Source organism: Lasioglossum baleicum, chromosome 10 (assembly GCF_051020765.1).
Source record: "Lasioglossum baleicum chromosome 10, iyLasBale1, whole genome shotgun sequence".
Taxonomy (NCBI): domain Eukaryota; kingdom Metazoa; phylum Arthropoda; class Insecta; order Hymenoptera; family Halictidae; genus Lasioglossum; species Lasioglossum baleicum.
Genome location: NC_134938.1, coordinates 11,492,268 through 11,514,986, shown reverse-complemented (window position 1 = coordinate 11,514,986; position 22,719 = coordinate 11,492,268). Strand labels below are relative to the sequence as shown.

The 22,719-nt window shown below is 42.3% G+C and overlaps 1 protein-coding gene across 6 annotated transcripts in view; it reads left to right on the top strand.

Moving 5' to 3' along the window:
- Positions 1 to 22,719, top strand: part of LOC143212529 (uncharacterized) — an 81,249-nt gene that overhangs the window by 49,734 nt on the left and 8,796 nt on the right. For 2 of the 6 annotated variants that reach the window (XM_076431398.1, XM_076431395.1), the window contains exons 6-9: positions 5,943 to 6,028; positions 6,131 to 6,261; positions 8,338 to 8,503; positions 15,291 to 15,360. In XM_076431398.1, coding sequence (XP_076287513.1) covers positions 5,943 to 6,028; positions 6,131 to 6,261; positions 8,338 to 8,503; positions 15,291 to 15,360 — 453 coding nt within the window. Of the gene's footprint in view, positions 1 to 5,942; positions 6,029 to 6,130; positions 6,262 to 8,337; positions 8,504 to 11,892; positions 12,053 to 15,290; positions 15,361 to 18,923; positions 19,165 to 22,719 lie in introns of those variants that run through there. The other 4 variants (XR_013009726.1, XM_076431400.1, XM_076431399.1 and 1 more) reach the window with 4 other exon arrangements.

Sequence of the window (22,719 nt, the reverse complement as noted above, 5' to 3'; positions counted from 1 at the left end):
GATAATGAAAGTACAATGTCCATGTTCATGTACATTTAAATAATTAAAGGACAATGTTCATGTTCATGTTCATGTACATGTAATAATACAAATACAATGTCCATGTTCAAGTACATATAATAATTAAACGACAATGATCATGTTCATGTCCATGTAATAATTAGAGGACAATGTTCATGTTCATATACGAGTAATAATAAAAATACAGTGTCCATGTTCATGTACATGTAATAATTATAGGATAATGTTCATGTTCATGTACATGTCCATGTAATAATTGGAAGACAATGTTCATGTTCATGTACAAGTAATAATAAAAATACAATGTCCATGTTCATGTACATGTAATAATAGAAATACAATGTCCATGTTCATGTTCATGTAACAATGAAAGCACAATGTTCATGTACATGTAACAATCAAGCACATGTTGAAGTCTATCAAAAGTGGTACTGTTTTTCGAATGTGCCAATCTTGTCAATATATCACTGCCCAACCAATCGATCAGAGCCAGTCGTGATTAACAGAAGAAATGGATCCTCTAGAAACCCAAGAGGCTAGAATTGCTAGAATCAATACTATGAACTCGATACTGTCTACGACCATCTACAGTATCCTCGAAGATAAACGACTTCAACAAATCAGCACAAGCCACCAAGAATCGATCGACTATCGAAAGGATCCCTAAAAAATTCTATATTTATTAGTGCACAGGTCTTTGTGCAAAGCATGCATCGATGGCAAGCTGCACAAGCTGAGCAAGCTGAACAGACATTTATTTTCCTCCTGAATCATTTTAGTTAATTAACCTTTTTAATTTTTTTAATTTTAATTCATTAATCTGTCGAAAATAGTATTTATCCTTTTTATTGCATAATTATTCTTGTTAGAATTGCACAAGATCCACAAACTTTGCTCTTTCGATAATCCTAACAAGCTAAAACTAACAAGTTAACAATATTATTGATCTATTTGCCTCCGGAATAATTTAAATCTGTTGAAAACAGTATTTCTATTACTTATTCTTGATCTCGACGCAAAATTTGGGGATGGGCAACCAAATAAAGCTGCCCATTAAAAATAGTTAATCAAGAATACATTTCCTAAACAACTTACACACCGAAGATACTGATTATTTCAAATACTGCCGAGCTATACATTCCAATCACGCACGCCTAAAATCCGCAATCCAATAATCAAATCCGAGCACAGACGGTGAAGACCTGCAGAACGTGTAGATCCGACTAAAGGGGCAAGCACCATTCTATTGTACAGATTGATCCATCTACTGGCTAACGAGGCACCCAAAGTACAATCAAAATGGAGAAACGGTTGGTTCCGTAAGGGATGATGAGCATCTGTAGGCAACATAAAAATATCAATGGAGTATCGTCAGTATCCTCGCATCGATAAACTCCGCGAGGTGGTGCGGGGAGTCAACGTGATTTCAGCGGTAGATAAAGAAGGCCGGGTGTATCGGGGGATGGTTTTGACGGGCTAGTTTCATGGCCGACCATAGGGGGTAGCACGTCCCTGTGAACGGTCCTTTCAACCCCGTCGTTGCCAGTCGTGTTTCCCCTTCGGCGTTGCGTCGCGTATATAACACTTATTGAATGACTCTCTTCGCACAGCGTCTGCGCCTGTCGGCCGCCACCGCCGCCACCGTCGCCGCCGGTTATGTATTGATCATTACCCTCTTAAACAGATTTCTAATTTGCATTAGTAGCAGGCCGATCGGCTGGCCCCCGAGAGCGTACCGAGAGAGAGTATAGTATACACAAAAGCCGCATGCACGCACGGGTTGTTCGAGGCACGCGTGGAGCCATGGCCGATCAGCTGAGCCGTTCTACTTGTTCTCGCGAGCCGAGCGAACCGCGGGACTATCAGACGACAACGATGACGACGACGCCGACGACGCAGGCGACGACCACGTAGACGAGGTACATGGACGCTCACCAGCTTAGACGACGAACCGTGACGAGTCGTTGCCACGTAGACGATCCTATTGACCTTCGGTGTTCGGCCACGTGCTCAGAACCAGACCTAACCCAGTTTGCGCTGAACAGCATCATCCCAACCTGGAGCAAGGATTCCGCAGGGGATCCCCAGAGGAAGGAGTGTTCCAGCTAGAGCATCGCGTCCGTGGACGATAAAGGATCGTTCAGACTTGAATCTCCGACGTGCGCCAGCTGATCCCAAAGAGATCGAGAGAGAGTGAGGGGTGCAGCGTATCGCGTGAACGTCGTGGAGGATCGTTCCCGGGGTGTTCGGACGTGGACCAGCTGATCGCACGGTGCTGGATGGTGTCGGAAGCCGTTTAGACGTGTTTGAAGGGACGACGCCGGACGGACGGCGGCGGGGCGACGGCAGCGCCGCGCAGCCCGCCAAAAAAAAAAAGATCCGCCACGCAGGGAAAGCAGAGAGAATGCAATCTTCACCCCCCACGCGCGAATTATACATCGGCGGATGGTAGGGTGTCGTTGCTGCGGAGCCATGAATCGCGATGATGGCCCCACGGTGCAACCCTCCTCCCCGCCGCCCCTTCCACACTCGCGGATAATCAATCGTCGTAACACCGCTCGGTGATTCCGCCGACGCCAGGAACGACGCGTCTCGCGGACCGGATAAGGAGTAAACAGGGTACACGTAGAAACATTAATTTTCATACATGAGGAGAGAGAGAGGTCTCGTTTTATATTCCCGAGAAGAGCAGACGTTTCGGGAGAGACGAGGAGACAGACGACGACGACGCTACTAGACGTGTGCCGCCCCTGGAGACATTTTACGGGCGAATTGGCCATGAATCTTGAACAACGTACGACGGATATGGAGCTGTTGAGATTAGGATAGGACAGTGTCTCGACTTGAAGATGATACGTGGCCACCGGCGTGTGCTGGCTCTATGAACACCACGCTCCTGCAGAAATCGCGCGCGCGTGCTTCACCGGGTCTCTCTACCTGCTCGCATGAGCCTACGTGCGTGTGTAGGTGTGTGTATGAGGCTGTCCGTGTCAGTGCCGCATTCGTACAGCACGATGAGTCTCTCAAATGTTCCGAGACGAACTGCTTCCGCGAGAGCTGCTCTGATCCTTGAGACGCAGCATCAAGACTGAGTCGTGAGAATGAGGATCGCCTGGTTTCAACATCAGAATACTGTGGGAATTAGCTGCCACCTGTCTTGACAAGTCTGAGGGAAGACACTAGTCCCAGTATAATGAGAACAGTGTGCGCATTAGCTACCGATAGTCTTGAACGGTTGAAGAGCCGAGCTGTGTGTTCTGTCTGCATCAACATGAGAACAGTGTGCGACTTACCTACCGATAATCTGGAATTGAAGAAGCGAAAAGAGGTTGACTCTATGATTTAGAGTGTGATTCCATGGATCAGTGGGTGTAGTTGGGCCCACATAGCGTGTGTGCAAGCACACGTCGACCTCGTGCACCGGCGATGGAGCCCGAGTGTCTGGAGCCACTGAACCTGGTGATCAAGAAGGACGACGCCGCGGGGATCGAGGGCGCGACGATCGAAGCTTCGAACAGGATCGAGGAGACCCTGAGCGGTATCGACGAGGAGAAGACGCAACAGGAGAAACTCGAGGACAATATGACGATACTCCAGGAAGCAGTGAAAGCTGGAGAGGCTGGCCTACCCACGGCCGATCATAAGATCCTCACGGCGCTCTATATGAGCAGCCTGATGCAGATGTCGAACATGAACGTGCCAAGGAGTGTTACACCGCCGCCATATGGTGCACAACATAATTTCGTGCAGCTGCTGGCGATGGTGGAAGCGAGACATCGCATGTGGCAGCAGATCAACTGGCCCATGCCGCAGAATTTTCATAGAAACCCACTAGCGATACCCCAGCCGTATTTCGATGGACCAGGATCCAATCTTGCCGAGCAGCTCTGCAATAGTCAGAACTCCGCGACGGGCTACTCTATGCCCTGCGCCAAGCCTGAGCAACCGCTTAATCATGAGACCAACAAGCAGAGCTACTTCAAACGGTAACGAGGCTGGTTCATGGTGAACATTTCTGATCCTGGACGATTTTCAGACTGAACGATTCCGATCCTCAACCACTTCTTATCCTGAATCACCTTTGATTCTGATCCTCAACAAGTCTGATCTTGGACCATGTCTGATCCTGAACGAGTCTGGTCTTGGATTATGTCTGATCCTGAACAAGTCTGATCTTGGACCATGTCTGATCCTGATTCTAGAAGGACTTTAATCTTGGACGACTCTAATCTTGGAACATTCTTGATCCTGAACATTTCTGATCTTGGTAGGACTCTGATCCTCAGACACTTCTGATCCTAGGACTCTGATCCTGAATGACTTTGACCTTGGAACATTTCTGATCCTCAGACACTTCTGATTCTGAACAACTCTGATCCTCGAACGACATTTCTGATCCTGATTCTAGAAGGACTTTGATCTTGAAGGACTCTAATCTTGGAACATAGAACTCTGATCTTGGTAGAACTCTGATCCTCAGACACTTCTGACCCTGAACTATTCTGATCCTCAGACACTTCTGATTCTGAACGACTCTGATCCTGATACTAGAAGGACTTTGATCTTGAACGACTCTAATCTTGGAACATAGGACTCTGACCCTCAAACACTTCTGATCCTGGAACATTTCTGATCCTAGGACTCTGATCCTGAATGACTTTGACCCTGGATTATTTCTGATCCTCAGACACTTCTGACTCTGAACGACTCTAATTCTCGAACAACATTTCTGATCCTGATACTAGAAGGACTTTGATCTTGTACGACTCTAATCTTGGAAGATAGGACTCTGATCTTGGTAGGACTCTGACCCTCAGACACTTCTGATCCTAGGACTCTGATTCTGAATGACTTTGACCCTGGATTATTTCTGATCCTCAGACACTTCTGACTCTGAACGACTCTGATCCTCGAACAACATTTCTGATCCTGATTCTAGAAGGACTTTGATCTTGAAGGACTCTAATCTTGGAACATAGAACTCTGATCTTGGTAGAACTCTGATCCTCAGACACTTCTGACCCTGAACTATTCTGATCCTCAGACACTTCTGATTCTGAACGACTCTGATCCTGATACTAGTAAGACTTTGATCTTGAACAACTCTAATCTTAGAACTTTCTTGATCCTGGACATATCTGATCTTAGTATACTCTGATCCTCAGACACCTCTGATCTTAGGACTCTGATCCTGATGATTTTGATCCTGGAACATTTCTGATCCTCAGACACTTCTAATGCTGAACGGCTCTGATCCTCGAACGACATTTCTGATCCTGATACTAGAAAGACTTTGATCTTGAACGACTCTAATCTTGGAACATAGGACTCTGATCCTAAATGACTTTGACCCTGGAACATTTCTGTCCCTCAGACACTTCTGATTCTGAACGACTCTGATCCTGAAACATTTCTGATCCTAATCCTAGAAGGACTTTGTTTCCAAACAACTCTGACCTTGGAACATTTTTGATCCTGACAAACCGTTTTAGTCCTCCATATACTGGGTGGTCATATAGTAGCTTGCCGCACTTCAGCCATGAGGACGTAACGAGGAATTAGCAACTAGCATTGTTCCATTTTATGAGATGGTAAACAGTGGAGTGAAATTTATATGCTATTTCAAATTTCGAGGTAATCTTATTTTCTGGTGGTTGATGGTCCTCTAAGGTAGAAGCTAGTCTACTACTCCGGAAATGTAACTAATGCTTATCTATTACAACGAGCAGTCGAAGAAGCCGTGGTAGATTTGAATATCGAATAATAATTAACGAATACCTTTGTACCTTGATTATAAAATTTACTGATTTCAAGCTAGAAGAGAGCTTTAGAGCTGAAGGACTTCAGGTTCCGAAGAATTTCAGCTAGGTTTCCCGTCCGTTTACAGTGCTTCGTGACTAATTATTGTTCATTCTCGGCAGGTCTGCGGTGGACCAGAAGAACTCTACGTCGCTGGTGAACCCAGACAACGGGAAGTCCGTGGACTCGTCGCAGCAGAATAACCAAGGTAAGGATCGCTTAATGAACCTGGGCATCCGTGATCAGTTTATCCTATGATTTTCACTGTAGAGGCCACCTCTCATACCATACATCGATGATGTTTGCACAGATAAAAAGAAACCCCATATAAAAAAGCCTTTGAACGCATTTATGCTGTACATGAAGGAGATGAGGGCGAAGGTCGTCGCAGAGTGTACCTTAAAAGAGAGCGCTGCGATCAATCAGATATTGGGAAGACGAGTGAGTAGCTGACACATTATTTCCATCTGAACTTATTATATTACGAATCTTCTAGTTCTCGGACGCTTCTGCTGTCGGGCTGCCGGAGACTGTTCTCGGTATCATCGCTTTGCCAACGCTGTGCTCAACCATCAAAATTCATCGGAGATACAGCAATCCCGCGATCTAAGCCAAGGACAGAGATCGTGAAGTTCTTTCTAAACATAACTGGATCCAATAACAAAACTTCTTCATTCTTCATTATTTCTTTATGAGACTTTCGCAAATATGTTCGTGGCACCTTTCTAATGGAAATGGCGCCGAATACGATATAATTCCGATTATATTTACCTGTGTAATGAACGATGAAAGTTTTCGATGCAAAGGACAGCGTATGGGAAGGAACGAAACTTTCATCGTTCGTTGCACAACTAAATATCATCGGAATTCTATCATATTTGGTGTTATTTTCATTAGAAAAATGCCACGAATATGTTGGTCGAGGTCCCATCAAAACATAATGAAGAATAAAGATGAAGTATGACCCCCAGTGAAAGGGGTAGGTTAAATCGCGGGATTACTGTATCAACTGAGAATTATAGTGAGTTCGTTTCAGAACGTCTTCCATGTTCGGTGATATCGAGTTCTTCCACGTATTAACCCTTTGAGAACAAATCAGCCGCCATATTGGCAACGTCAGGTCTCTATTCGATCGACGCTGGGTTCACGGAGCTCTAAAACCGGCTAACTGTATCCAGCCGTATTTTTATCATTCGTGAACCTAGTGTTGAAGTTGCAATTATAATTTAAGGGGTGTACATTCATTTCCAGGATTCACTTCTCGATAATGCAAGGATGGGGTTTTCCAGTGGCGAATCGCGCGAGATAAAAGATCGATCTAGGTCTCGGTCGCCCCCAAATTTCCTATTTTTACGTTTACGAGGCGTAATTTGTATTATTTGGAAGCCCACAGCTGCGTATGAAGCTATTTTCAATAATAATGCAAATTACGCCTCGTAAAACTAGAATTATTTGAGGGCGACTGCGGCCTAAATTGATGTTTTATCTCGCGCGTTTCACCACTGAAAAACCCCATCCTCGGAAATCCTGGAAACGAATCCACCCCCTTCATCAACGAAAGAAATGTATCTTCGCGTTCTCCCGAAACAGAGGACTTTGACCTTCAGGAGAATGTTGTTTCGTCTACAAAGGGTTAACAATCGAGTCCCTCCGAGTGTGCTGATCTTGAAGATCAACGTTCGAACTATTCGACGATAAAAGCACTGCACAGCCCGGCCGCAAAAGCGACAGACACATGCCAAAGTCAAGATTTTCTTCTGTTTCTCCTTTTCCGTTTCCGAACGCGTTGCCGTCACTTAGACTTCGTCGACAGAGCCACAATATCCTCCATGATCATTCACGCGAACTCATGGACGAGAATACTGAACAATTATTGAAACATTGTATACGAGTGGCGTCGACCCAGTCTCCGGACATTCTAGTCTTCGAGACGAAGGTATTCTCGGAGCTGATCAACAAACTGTGAAGCGAGTCATAAATGAAATTAAATGAAAATCCACAGTTTGCTGATCAGCGACCACCATAGATCCAAAGGACCATTCTTCGGATTGCCTTGACGCTCGGAAGCAAAATGTTGACTTGGCGCTTCCCCCCACCCCCGAACTATAATAACCTCAGACATCCCCCCACCCAGATGTGTGTATAATCTGTATATGTATAAAGTTGCATGCGTTTCAAGTATACGATTCGAGGCACTGCGAAATAAACATAAACGAAAAGAGAGCATCGAATATAGGTGGGATCTATGGATAAACGAGAAACGAAAAAAAAAATAAATAAATAAATAAATGGAGGGTTGGGGCCGTCGATTAAAAGAGGGTTTTGGGTGTGTGCGTTGCGACGGACGAGGCGCCGGCCGGTCCAGATATCATTCCGGATATATCGAGAAAGACGTACACGGCGAGAATAGTTCGAAAAAAAAATACGTAGAGAAAAAAAAACGGCGTGGATAAGGGACACGGTGCACGGCTGGAATACTGTGAAACTGAGTCTGAATTTTGGGGGTATGACACGCAGTGGCACTCGCTAAGCCGGGAGGAGCAGGCGCGGTATTATGAGGCGGCCAGGCAGGAACGCCATCTCCATCAGCAACGATACCCCGGCTGGAGTGCCAGGGATAACTACGGATACGGCAGCAAGAAGAAGAAGAGGAAGAAAGAGCGCTCCGCAGATCCCACCGGAGGTACCACTTTCCAGTGCTAGAACAGCAGGCCCTTAATAATTACCAATATATATAAAATATATATATATATACATAAATATACATATATATTTATAGATCACACCTTCATATATACTGGTTCAATATTTGAAACGATCAAAGTTTCTTTTGTGCGTTTTTTCATTCACTTTACTTTTGTGTTCATATATATATCTCTTTCCGTTGTTTCTCTACGTTCACATAGATTTTGTCATAGTTTCGTTTTTTGTATATTTTTTCTTTTCTTCGTTTAATTTCGTCGTTGTTGGTTTGTTGCCTTTTTTGTTTTGTTTTGAATCTTAATCGCCACTTGTTTCTCTCGGCGATATCGTATATATATATATATATATATATATGTATGTATTAACTTTCTTTTTGTTGTTACGTTGTTAACGATTCGTCGGTTCGTTTATTATTTTTTCTTTTTGTCATCGTCGATTCTGGTCACGTTCTCGAGAAAAAAGAAACGAAAGCAAAACGGAAAGATATGTTCTATACGTGTGGTAGAAACGAGAAAATCAATGAATAAATAAAATTGAAACGAGACCGCTTTCTTGGCGCGTCGAAATCGTTGTTTGTTTGTACGAACCAACAGCGGAACCCGTCTCACTTGTACGCGGGTACGCTGTTCCGTTCTCTGTAGATTGTTTCCGATTTTTTCGATCTTCGATTTTTGTATCATTGGATTGTCTGTTGGGGAAAAAGTATATATAATATTGTTAGAGGCAAATATACTGCGGAGACGATGCGTCGGCCGCAGGGAGAAACGGACTCTGACCGCGGTTAATCCATATATAATGCGAGATATATCACCATCGTTTCACGATGATTTTGTCATCAATCAATTTTTGTTTGTATTTGGCCAAACTCCCTAAAGCGGTATCCGTTCACGTTTTTTTGAAAAAGAAATCGTGCATACGAAAGAAACGATCAAGTATACGTGGCGAAGAGATGTGCTTCAAGAGCGACAAGAGTCCTGCGACGACTCGATCAGAGACCCAAGTACCGAATGTCTGATAGAGCCGACAGGATAACAAATCGCGACCATCTTGAAATCAGGGACCGCTGTGATCCCCGTCATTAGACCTGCTCGTCCTGGAACATTTTGTAACCGGAGATACAATTCTCCTATTTGACAGTCCGACGAAAAGCCTGCGTCGATTTTTAATAACTATTCTTCTCGATGTGTGTTCGCGACCTTTGCGATCTTTAGCATCCCCTAAAATTGAAAGGGTAAGTGTGCCTCCACTCGATGCAGCTTTCTGTCGACTGTAAATGTTGAAGAGCATGGATACACTGAGAAATATGTTACTGTAATTAACTCTGGACCTTTCTTTCTTATCACTGATTATACTGTACAGAGATTTTGTGAGCTCCCGAGCACCTGACCGTGTCAGCACGTTCGCTGCCAGACCAATGGTCTTCACAGAAATTTTATAAACTGATGCAGATAATTAATTTAAATTTCTTGCGTGACTCTGGTAGCTAACGAGTTGATGTTTTATTGTGATAGATCCAACAGACGTTGCTGCGAACTGTATTATTATAAATAGACTGCGGACTTTTATGTAAAATAAAAACTGTAAGGGACAAGGTAAAGATGCGTTTCTACTTCGAACAATTTTTTAACAAGTTCGGAATAATGTAACAGCATCGTTAAAATGTATTTGAGCAATGAAATGCATAAAGACCCGCAGTCTAATTATTATAAACAAGTAGGTGTCTCTGTTGGTACATTGTTCTTCAAGATGTCTGGCACAGTAGACTCCCACATAACGACATGAAGAAATTGGTTAAAATTACTGTGTATCTTCTGTGGCAGTAAGTGTACTTACATGTACATGTACATTTACTGCGACATATAATACATATATACAGTACACGTGTATTTCACGTACAAGCACTTCGGTGCATGTCATTTCGAGTACACGGTATTAACGTGTCCACATTTGAATCCGTATTAATTTTTATTGTTTTTACGTATTAATGTCGTATAAATTACAGGATGTCTCGAAGTTCCTTCAACATCCGGAAATGGGAGGTTCCCGAGGTTATTTCAAGCAACATTTTCCTTTGCGAAAATGTCGTCCGCGGCTTTGTTAAGGAGTTATTTGCGAAAAACACGGACCAATCAGAGCGCGACCTTGACGCGTGTTGGCACAGTCGTGTTTTTCGTGAATAACTCCTTAACGAAGCCGCGGACGCCATTTTTTCAAATGAAAATGTTGCTTCAAATGATCTCAGGAACCTCCCATTTCAGGTTGTTGAAGGAATTTTGAGAAATCCTGTATGGGTATGTACACTACTGTGCAAAAGAAAGAAACACCGGCCATATTTAATAGAAAAGCGTAAAAAATGAAATAATAACACAGACAGTTTTGGAAAAGTAATTCGCTGTTTAAAAGATAATAGATGAAGATATTGTTTGCCATTATATCTCATAATTATACTGGGTGTTTCTTTTGCACAGAAGTGTATATAAAATATACAGAAAAAATTCATCCGGAAACCTCTCGCAATAAAGAAAAATGTTATCAACTAAACCTCAAGTGTATTAGAGAAGGATGGTGTTTTTAAATATATTGTTGAGTCTCGAAACTTAAATTAATATGAACGTTCTAAAAATTATACGAATTAAAATGAGGATGCGTTGATACGCATGTAATACAGTGTATTTCAATATACGATTGAAATGTCACGTGCTCAGGTGCGTGTATTCAAATACACGTGTGCGATTAATGCAGAGCCAGGATCTCTAGTGTTTAGCATATTGACAGTATATTTTTCCAGTGTATAGACAAGTCAGGACAGCAGAAACAGCGGTCCTCCGGCGAAAATGGCCGGCATAGTAGCCACTCTAAGAATGCGAGATAGCGATCGAGGATCCTCTATCAGACAGGCTGTACAGATCGAAAGTTCATTTGATAAAACGACGAATAGCGGTGCGACCGAGGGGGAGGGGAGAATCTAGGCTGTTCTTCTAGCACTTTAAACGGAAAGTAGGGACCCCAGTGTTACCGAGATGCTAAACAAAAGATAAATAAATAATGCGTCGAACGCATCGACACATTGTGTACACGCATCTATATATATAAATATAAACGGGACGAAGGAATTTATATTTATATGTATATATGTGGAACAGCATATTAATAAGTGGAAAGGATCTTTCGAGTAATTCCGAGCAAAAGCAATCCCAGGAACAGAGAAAAAGAAAAAAGCAAAACACAGAATTGTTCGAGATGTCCAATTAGGGTGGCGGCAGTAGCGTTTAGTGAAACTCTCATTTTTTTTTTGTCTTCTTGATTAAACTGTTGTTTAGCCCACGGTTCATGCACAATTACAAATAGTGTTTGGTTCTCTCTCGGTAGTGGCACGCGCTAGGGCGAGAGGAACAGGCCAAGTATTATGAGTTGGCGCGACGGGAGAGACAGTTGCACATGCAGCTGTACCCTGACTGGTCTTCCCGCGCAAATACCAACCGAACTAAGAAGAGGAAGCGCAAACAAGACACAAACAGTGATCCTGGAGGTACCCACATGCCTCACATCCACACATTCTTACAGAAAAATACTCCTCCCCCCCGAAAAACCCCCAACCACCACCCCCAACCACCCCCTCTTTTTGAATTAAAACAGCAACAATCAAGAGATCTTTTGTCGACAAGCAAACCCCCCTCAGCAGCCCCCCCTACCCCCTCATTATTACATATACTATATTATAATTATTATATACATTCTTATATTGCTACACTACATTATGTTGCATGTTTTCCCCCCGTCTTGGGGTTTTGGGTCGATATTATTATTATTATTATATACATATATATCTATATATATATATATATATATTTCATATATATATAAATTGTCATCATGTTACCACTGTATACATATATGTATATATATATATATATATATATATATATATATATATATATATATATTTATATATGAATATAGACTGCAGATCTCCATGCAAAATTTTGCTGATCATTTTAATTATGTTGAAAATATAAATCCTGAAGTATATATAGTAAATGCATAAAATCGGCAGTCTAGATATAAGTATATATACATACACATACGTATATACATATACGTGTACGTATGACTATAATCTATTATCCGTACTTTTTCTTTTGTTTCTCCGTTCCATGTGTGTGTGTATATATATATATATATATTTGTATATATATATATACGTATGTGGATATATATACATATATAAATATATATATACATATATATATACTGTTGACTTTTTTCTTTTTCGTCAAGATAAAATGCCGTGGCTGCAAAGCATCGAGTAAATACAATATTATATCGACGAAAGAAGAGAATAATTTACTATATATATATGCATATATACATGTATGTATACATATAACGGCGATAAACGGAAAGAAGTCGGTGTCCCGATGTGCTTTTGTTCAGAACAGATCTTTATATGTATAGATTTCGAGGAGAGACATATATATATATATATATGTATATATATATACATATATAACGGGAAGCATCGAAAAACACGAGCGCGCGTATTCGGTACACACGTACACGCACATGAACACAGCATTTATTAATTATTAATTACGTATACAACTTTGGGGACGCTGGCCATCTTGCATTTTTACAGGGACCTACTCCGCAATCAGACAATCCTGAGCGTTTTTAATTTCCACTCAGTCTGTTTCTGTTTTTCTCTCGCTTTCCTAGATTTTTTCTATTCCCCCTCCCCTCTTCTCTCTCTCTCTCTCTCTCTCTCTCTCTCTATTTACGTGTGTGTGTGTGTTTCCTTTATTATTCTATTTCTATTCTTCTCTGTACTTTTCCATTCATATCTCTCTCTGTCTCTCTCTTTGTTTCTGTACGATACTGATTGGTTACGAAATTTATTTTCTCACTGACACCCCCTCCACGTTTGATCGTTTCAACGTTGCCTGTTTCTAACCTTCCCCCACATTGATATCCTTATTTCTTTTTAATTCTTGTTTTCTTTCTTTATTTTTTAATCACGGCGTTATTCTACACGAGCCCCAATTTTATTCTTTCCACTATTTCTTTCGACTCGGACTATATTCATACAAATTATTCTGAAACCCCCTATATACATGTGCTCCCACTGTCTCTCTGTTCACCTCCGACTTAGTTTGTCTCTTTTTCTCTTCACTCTTCTCGTTTCTCTTTATTTTTCTTTTTTTTTTTGTTCTCAAATTTTTTCTTCGACATTCGTCTTCGATATTTTTTCTAGAGGCTTGCGTTTCAATACAGAATCACGACATTAATTGAGTAGATATGATCTTTGATCGTGTTTTTTATACGCCGTTTAACGTTTTTTACGCTGCATGCCGTTTATTACTCAGCTTGACAGAATATATCTCTTTCTTTTTTGTACCGTCGAGGCGGCGGACCCTTCTCGGAAGCCCATCCAGAGTTCGACCGTTCCGTTGAATTGTTTACCCCACTTGAATTTCTAGACTGCGGTTGTTTATGCGTTTTCCAATTTTCGACGACGAATTTTCAGAAAGTGTCTGTAGATCCAAAACAAATTAAAATTCTATTCTTTTTGATATTCATTCTATAAAATGAATATTCTAGCCTTTTTTCAACATTTCCATAAGCCACAAATGCATAAAGATCCGCAGTCTGTTCACAATATTTGTGGATTAAAATGGAACTTTGTTCTCATGAATGTCAAATATAATTTTTAACAATTTGACGGTCCGCTTAAGGGGTTAACAAGTAGGATTAATTAGTCTTCCGAGAAGGTCCTTCGCTTCGGATACATTGTCAGGTTTCCGGACCGTTTGAGCTTGGGAAATTGTTTAGAAACAATTAGTACTTCTACAGCGGCTATTAATTCACCGTAGAAATGAGCTAGACAGCCGCGTGGAAATAATGTTTCCGGTGAGGTGAGAGTTCATCGGCGAGGCCGCCTGTCGTTAATCGGAAAAATCACCGGCCGTCATTAATCAGATCAAGCTCAATCGGTCGCGATCGTTCTGTTACACGCATGACTAGTTGACAAACATCGAATTTCGTTCCACGTTCTCAGTATTGTCCATCATTGGATGAACATTGCTCTCCTCCAAAATAGCTGATTTCATACAGTCCTGTACAACTTGGCGAATTTTTCTGCCGATTGCAGCGAAACAGTCTGGACAAGTCCATGAACAATTTATGATTGCTACGATAATGTACAAAAAAAAAATGTGCTAAGCTAACTCCTGTGCTAACTCCTGAACCATTGATCCTACAGGATCGAAGTTCGATCTGCAGCCGCCCAGGGTACAAATCTACTGGATTACATACCAAATGCATCATAATTTGTAGGAGAAAGGCAAAAATTTTGAGTCCGGTAAAGTAAAGAGCAGCCAAAAATTTTTATTTTCCATAAAGATCCGCTGTCTACACATCAGTCACTTCTGATGGTCGGTAGGTTTAGCGTTAATAACTCTGGTATTAATAGCAAACTGGATGTAAAAGAGAATAAGGAAAATTTGAATGTCTTCGAAAGTTTAACAATCTAGTTGTCAATAGCTCTAGTATCAATAGCAAATTAAATGTACAAATAATTGAACGCTCGATGTTGGAACAATATGTACCCAGATGTTGTACAGGATCAGTATGCTCCATAGAATGTTTGTCAACCAAGTGATTCGTGGAAACGAGTGAAACGCGATAATGTATAGACGTGTATATCCGCCACTCCCCTCTTCCCAACTGCGTCTGCGAAATGCTAATCGTTGTGATCTCTGGTTTTCTAGGTAATAACATGAAGAAGTGTCGCGCCAGGTACGGATTAGATCAACAAAGCCAGTGGTGCAAACCGTGCAGGTACGTGTGCATCGTGTAGAGGGTTTGACTCGCTGCTTCTTGAGAGGAGAATTACATACCGTCTTGTCGACAAGCTGAGCACGCTGTTCCGGTCGCGTGTATATACGTATTCGATCTTGAGAAGTGTTGAGAAGGACCTAGAAGTCTCACGTCAGTCATGTAGTTCCACTAGAAGAAGTTACTTTTATATGTGGTGAATGATTGGTCGACTTGCGAGCTAGTTGAGCTGCTCGATCCCCTTCCTTTCAAACGAGACATTCCGATCGCTGGATCTTCAAACTTAATACTAATTCCGCTTTCCAAGGGTCAGATAAATAGTCTAGAGACTCTCGGACCCTGAAGTGGTGTCGGAAAACGCTACGAAGCTTCTGTAGATCAATTTCTGTACTGTGCGGAAACTGCAAATGTTTCTATGCCAGGCATGTCCAATTCGTGGCTCGATCGGAGGCATTTTCAACGAATACCCCCACTTCTCCCGGCCGCGCGTCTCGCTCCCCTTGGCGGCCATAGTTGCACCGAGCACTACGGCCGCCAAGGGGAGCGAGACGGGAGGGCGGGAGAAGTGGGGGTATTCCTTGAGAGTGCCATCGATCGAGCTACGAATTGGCCATGCCTGTTCTATGCAAACGTAACGCTGGGTTTACTTGTAAATTTATTTCGTTGGGTATACCTATACGAGCATAGTCTTTATTATCAACACTAAACCTACCACCACCGGTCGAAATGATCGGTGTCAGATTTTTTATTTTACAATTATTGAAATAATAACAATGATTTTATAAGGAATGGTTGTATAGATATCTTTAGTAGAGCATGTATTACAATAGGGGCTGCACAAAGTCTATATAAAATTAATCTTGTCATTTTTATAAGGGAACAAATACCAGCTACTTTTAAGGCTCGGTAGGTTTAGTGTTAACCCTCGGACAACGGACGATTTTTATAGCTACCCAGTAAGCAAACATGCTCGATTTTGGACAGCACACCCTACCAGTACAAGCTGAGGGCAGCACAGTCGCGCTAATGTGACGGACGTCGGATAATATCTCTTGTGTGGTTAACCTAAATGTGTAGATTATTTAAAACCTTTTTATATTTAACATGATTGCACAAATTCTCATTATAAGGCTATAAATTAATATATTAGCGAGTAAAGAATGGACATTCAGAGAAATTTTGTAATATATTTTAGAGGAACATTAACGAATTGTTGAAAGAAATACACAAGGGACTACACAAGGGATATACATGATCACCATCCGCCATATTAGTGCGACCGTGCTGCCCTCTTAAACGGAGGACCTAACTCAAACCGGACCAGCATAAAACGATACTTCTGCGTCCGAATAAGTATCGCTTTATGCTGGTAGGGTGTGCTGTCCAAAATCGAGTATACATAATTGGCAATTAATAATTTCACAGCTCTAATTAATAATTTTTAAAAATTTACTTTTGATGATATCTCGTGTATACACATTAGTCTTTCCGATGTCCTCAGTGAAACAGCTATTCAGTTAATTGAATTGCCACAAATTGAGTACTTAAATGACGATTTGGATGATCCCGGTCAAAATAGACTCAGGCACAGCCGTCGGAGGGTTAGGAGACTTTGTCTATCTAAAATTGAAGTTGGCTGAACTTCTTCCGGGACATTTGCAGTTTCCAATCTCAAACTAGACGCCGAAGCTCTGTCGGGGAATTTTTACTTTAATATTGTACAGTGATTACGGCACCACCGAAGGGTTGAAGCTCGCTAGAGGACGTTTGACGAAGGTGCTCGAGCAGGCCAAGCGACCGGATCAAAATGTAAAATACGTGGTGAATCGGGCCGTCACGTTTCGCAGTAAGATACTTGCAACCCGGGCACGAACATAGTATTCTCGATGATCACCACTTCTTTTATTGTAATCGTCTACTCCGTTCCGTCATCCACATGTTCTCGTGGAACCTGTGCACGTGTACAAATACAAAGTAGCTCGAGATCTCGAGAACGTACAGAGATATATCGAATATACCGGAGTAACCGATGATGCACCGTTCAGAAAATGTGTCTTCCAAAAAATGCAACACACGTTAGGAGAACACCGTAGAGATCAGAAAAGCATTTCAGAAGAAGGAATTTCTTCCTACTTCTCGTTGGATCGATGTCCAACCGGATCTATCCGCTGTACTTTGCTTGTAAATATATATATCTACTCATTAGAAAAAAACCACGCTGTAGTGTTTGCCGTGGCGGCGTCGAATAAACAGTTCTGTTCACTTGTACATTGCCGCACTTGCGCGCCCGAAACGCCCCGACTCCTGGGTTTGTGAATCACTATGGACCTCATTAAAGGGGCGAGAACGAATCCCAGCCATGATGAGAATAGCTGTCCACCATTCGCTAATTATTGATCTGATCGGTGACATTATTGCTAGCGTTAGAGCTTAATGCAATCGTTCATAGTCACAAAATTTTCAAGTAGAGTAGCTGATTTATTTTGCGACAACAGCGGCCGGAGGATGAACATTGCCCGGAATCTGATAATTGCGGACATTTGGGAGACATATTTTCTGATAGCAGAAAAATCGCGAACACGTTCGGTCAGATTTCTCTGATAACGACTCGGCGTTGCGCGATTAAAGGCACCAGGAAGATCCCAAACTGGAACCAGGCCAGTTCAATCCAAGCTAGATCAAGCACAGCTCAAGCTAGATCAAATACAGCTCTTGAGACTAGTCAAACTCAAGCTAGGTCAAATCAAACTGAAGCTAGATCAGTAGAACTCAAGCTAGATCAAATTCAACTCAAGGTAGATCAAGCACAGCTCAAGCTAGATCAAGTACAGCTCTTGAGACTAGTCAAACTCAAGCTAGGTCAAATCCAACTGAAGCTAGATCAGTAGAACTCAAGCTAGATCAAATTCAACTCAAGGTAGATCAAGCACAACTCAAGCTAGATCAAGTACAGCTCTTGAGACTAGTCAAACTACAAGCTAGATCAAATCCAACTGAAGCTAGATCAATAGAACTCAAGCTAGATCAAGCACAGCTCAAGCTAGACCACTAGAACTCATGGTAGGTCAAATTCAACCGAAGCTACATCAGTAGAACTCAAGCTAGATCATGTAAAGCTGAAGCTAGACCACTAGAACTCATAGTAGCTCAAATCCAATTGAAGCCAGATCAAATTCAACTCAAGCTAGATCAAGCACAGCTCAAGCTAGACCATCTAGAACTCATGCTAGATCAAATGCAACTGCAATTAGACCAGTCAAACTCGAGGTAGATGAAGTTCAACTCAAACTAGATGAAATAGAGCTGAAGCTAGATGAAATCCAACTGCAGCTAGGCCAGCGAAACTGAAGGTAGACGAAATCCGAATAAGTGGGAGGATTTTCTGGTGCCTTGACGCGAGGAATTGCTGATCTGAGACGTTGAGGAGAGTTTTGCTAGAGGTCCCTCGAAGACGATCGCGATTGCGTGTGGGTGACGAGGACACGGTTGTGGGATTGAGGTGGGATTAAAGTGATAACGTCGATGTGACGAGCGCCCCTTTAATGGCTGGTGGTTGGTTTTGGCAGCCCAGTGGAGCATGGAGCGGGGATGGGCATCCACGCGAGCATAATCCATCACGGTGTGGGAAGTAGCGCGGGGGCAGGGGTCGGGGCTGGAGGCGGTGGAGGGACGGTTGGGGCACCGACTGCCCCCCCAAACACCAACACTGCCTCCAATGCCTCCTCGCCTCAGCAAGAACCCACTTATGTTAATCTCTAGTCAAGCCTATCGCCTCCCTTCTACTGCAACACTTCTTCTTAAACAGTGGTCAGTCCCGACTTAAACCTACGGGGTCGCTAGCCCTCGCTATCCCAAGCCAACTCTGCTCGTTGGCCCCCTAAACTGTGTGTGACAGTCCTCGAAAAAGAATGATCAAACCGCAATGGCGGATAAGTGAAATCTGTAACGCAACTGACACGCCTATGGAAATAGCGAGTAACAATTGAAATCTTGGAGAATAGTTGAAAGTAGAGGTAAATTCTGACAGAGGGACGCCATTTTGGCAAAGGCAGAGGCAGAGAAAGCAAGCGGGGATGGCATAGTGAGCGGCCCAGCGACGCCCTAATGCTCGCATTGTTTCTCATTGTTGTGGCTCTTTGCAGCTTATTATTGTTCTTTGATTTACCCTCGTTTAGTTGGACTTTACTCAGTGTTGCCCTTAGCATGGCTGGTCTGTAATACATATATGATCTATATGTATATATTCTATATATACCGTGTATGTTGTTCTATATATACAATATATATATATACTTTTTGTTTAAATATGTATGTATATATAAATATATACATGTCTTTTTACGTACGTCTTATACATTTATATACTGTTTAACGTGTAACCAGATTTGTTCTCTCTTTTTCTTTTCTTATAATTTTGTTTCTTCTCTTTTTATTTTTTTTACATTTCTTACCATTTAAGTTGCGTTTTTTTTCTCTCCTCGGTTCGGAACGTTTGGCATACATACATATATATTACATAGTGTTGAACGATTAATATATATTTACATACTTTGTGACTCTGATTTTTTCTTTCTTTTTTTTATGGCATGGCAGAGCTCGTCACGGTTCACGACGAACAATTTATGTGTTGTAATCGTTTTTATATATATATATATATACCTTTTTCTCTAGTTAACGTGGACATTGTTTTCTGATTTTTACGTTTCGTTAATCTGTTTCTTAATTGTTTGTTCCTTTGATATTGGACGTCTGTCACGTCCGACTTCTCGTTTTTCGTTTCGCTGGCAGTTCTTTTGATCATTGTGTAATTGTTACCGTACGTGGCCGCGCGTAGTCGTTCAGAATCAATGGTACCTTTGAATGGAAAGGAGGTCTGGACCTTGGTCAGACCAAAGTGCTCGGAGGAGCTCTCATGATCGTTGACAGTTCTCGATTATGTTTTTCCCGCGGATTTCGCTTTGCAGAGGCTTGGAAAGTCATCGCGTTGATTCGTGCTGTTCTAATCAGTCCAGAAATCGAGAGAGAGAGAGAGAGAAGAAACATTCTTGTGTCTTCCGACTTGACACCTGCTTATTTTCGTACCATTTTTATTATGCTGGATGGAAAAGTAAGATTTAAAACCCTGTACAATTTATTTCCAGCATTCGTCGCATCATTTCTAGAAATGTTTAATGTCTAGGTACTGATATCTGTTCCACATACATCGTTAACCTGAGCAAGGTAATGTGGAGTCTTAGAGACACCCCACAGCTTCAGATTTTTGAAAATAATTTTTATATGAAATTAAATCTGTTGGCTGCGCGCTCTTTACTTTACCAGACTCAAAATTTGGCTGCTGAACGAAGTTTTGATCCCGTAGGATCAATGGTTTAGGAGTTATGCCTGCTTAAAGTTGAGCAAGTTGCAGTGTTTTTGGTAAGGGCACCGCCACATTGGTTTGTAGTGACGGTCGCGCGCTGCTTACCGAGTTGGTTGGTGAGGAACCGGCGGTTTTGCTCGGTAAGCGGCTCGCAGTCGTCACTACAAACCAATATGGCGTCGCGCTTACCTATCAAAAACGCTGCAGGTTGCTCAACTTTAAGCAAGCATAACTCCTGAACCATTGATCCTACAGGATCGAACTTCGATCTGCAACCGTCCCGGATACAAATCTACTGGATTACATACCAAAAACATCATAATTTGTAGGAGAAAGACACAAATTTTGTCTCCGGTAATTTATTAAAAACGAGGCTATTTATGAAATTCATTTGTTGGGGTCTAACAGACACCACCTTACTATTTATGTGTTATTAGACCTTACCTTGCGAGGGTTAACTATGATGGTACTTGATTTTCACTTTGTTCCTGCAGACCCGACCACCTGGAATCCAAATCAATCAAGTGACATTGCTCCAATTTTTCATTACTTAATTTTTTAAAAACATACTCTTGCCAGCAGATGTATAAATAGTCAACACCTATCTGTTAAGATCATTATTGACGACCTCTATCGACGGATGTCGAACAGCACGAATCATTCGCAGTACTCGAAGTTAGCATGACAACCCAGGGCCCCGCGGACCTCGGAAAATCGACGGGTGACCCCGCGCGTCCGAGAAAACCGTGTTTCACGCAAAAAGACAGTCTACTATTCTACCTGGCCAAGAGATGAATAATGAGAGCCAATGGCAGAGCGATTGAATGTCCCGACCAGAGTCGCCTGATGAGGGGAGGGGGTACGAATCGAGGGAAAACGGTCTCTATACCTGATCGAAGACGCTCGACACTGGAAACATTGTGGTTTCACGCCCTAATGACAAGATTAAGATCCCAAAGTTGTGCGATGATGCCATCAGATGCGCATTGACCCCAAAATTATATACACAGCGTAAGGGCAATTAAACAGTATCATTAACACTAGGTTTACGGTTTCAAAATGGCGGGTTCTGATATTCTTAATTTGCGATTATTAACATTGCAAAGATGCTTCCCTGAGGAATTATTTACCAAATTTAGTTCTCGGGGTGTATACCAATGGGAAAATGGTCAAAAATTCTGGTTATGTTTATAAAATAATATTTCTAGACCTCCGTGAACCTAGTGTTAAACACGATTGTCATTAAGGGCGTCGAACCACAACTTTTCCCGTGCTACTGTTCTCCCAATCCGGTCTAACGGTTACCCCCTCTCTGCCAGTACCAGACAGAGGCGGAACGCGTCACGTGACCGGGTAGTGGGGGAAGTAGCGTCGTAGAGTGGGGACGCTCAATCTGGCCACTCTGGTCTCGACTGCGATATGGCAGTTACCACACGAGGTCGGTCGGGAAAACTCACTTTTCGGGAACTTTGTGCAGTAGCTTTCCCACGTTTTTTCTCGCGATCACGACAACAATGCAAATGATCTTCACAAGTCTCTAGATATTCTCCCAATTCATTTCTACTCTTTGCAATTCGGCCATCACACAACTGACTCTTTCTCCACGTAACATCCGAGTCGCAAGCCCGTTATTTCTTTTTCTTTTTTTTTTTTGTTACTCGAGACACCGTGTAGTTCTCGCCTGCGGATCATGACGATAAACAACGGTTTAATTGACACCCTTCCACAACCACCCCCCACCCAGCCCACCTTGTGCCCCGGCATACATATACATATACAGTATATATGATATATACTTATATATATTTCGATTGTTTTCATTCAGACTTTCGTTTTCCACGTATACGTTTATTACACAGTTATTATTGCTTGTTACGTCCGAACGTTTTGAGCATGGCATTTGCAGCGAGTGATCCGTGTCGAACAAGTTGAACCGCGCTGGTTGTGCAGAAACGCTTGAGACGTTGGAGGCGGAAGATCTTGGCCGTTCATAGTCGCACAGT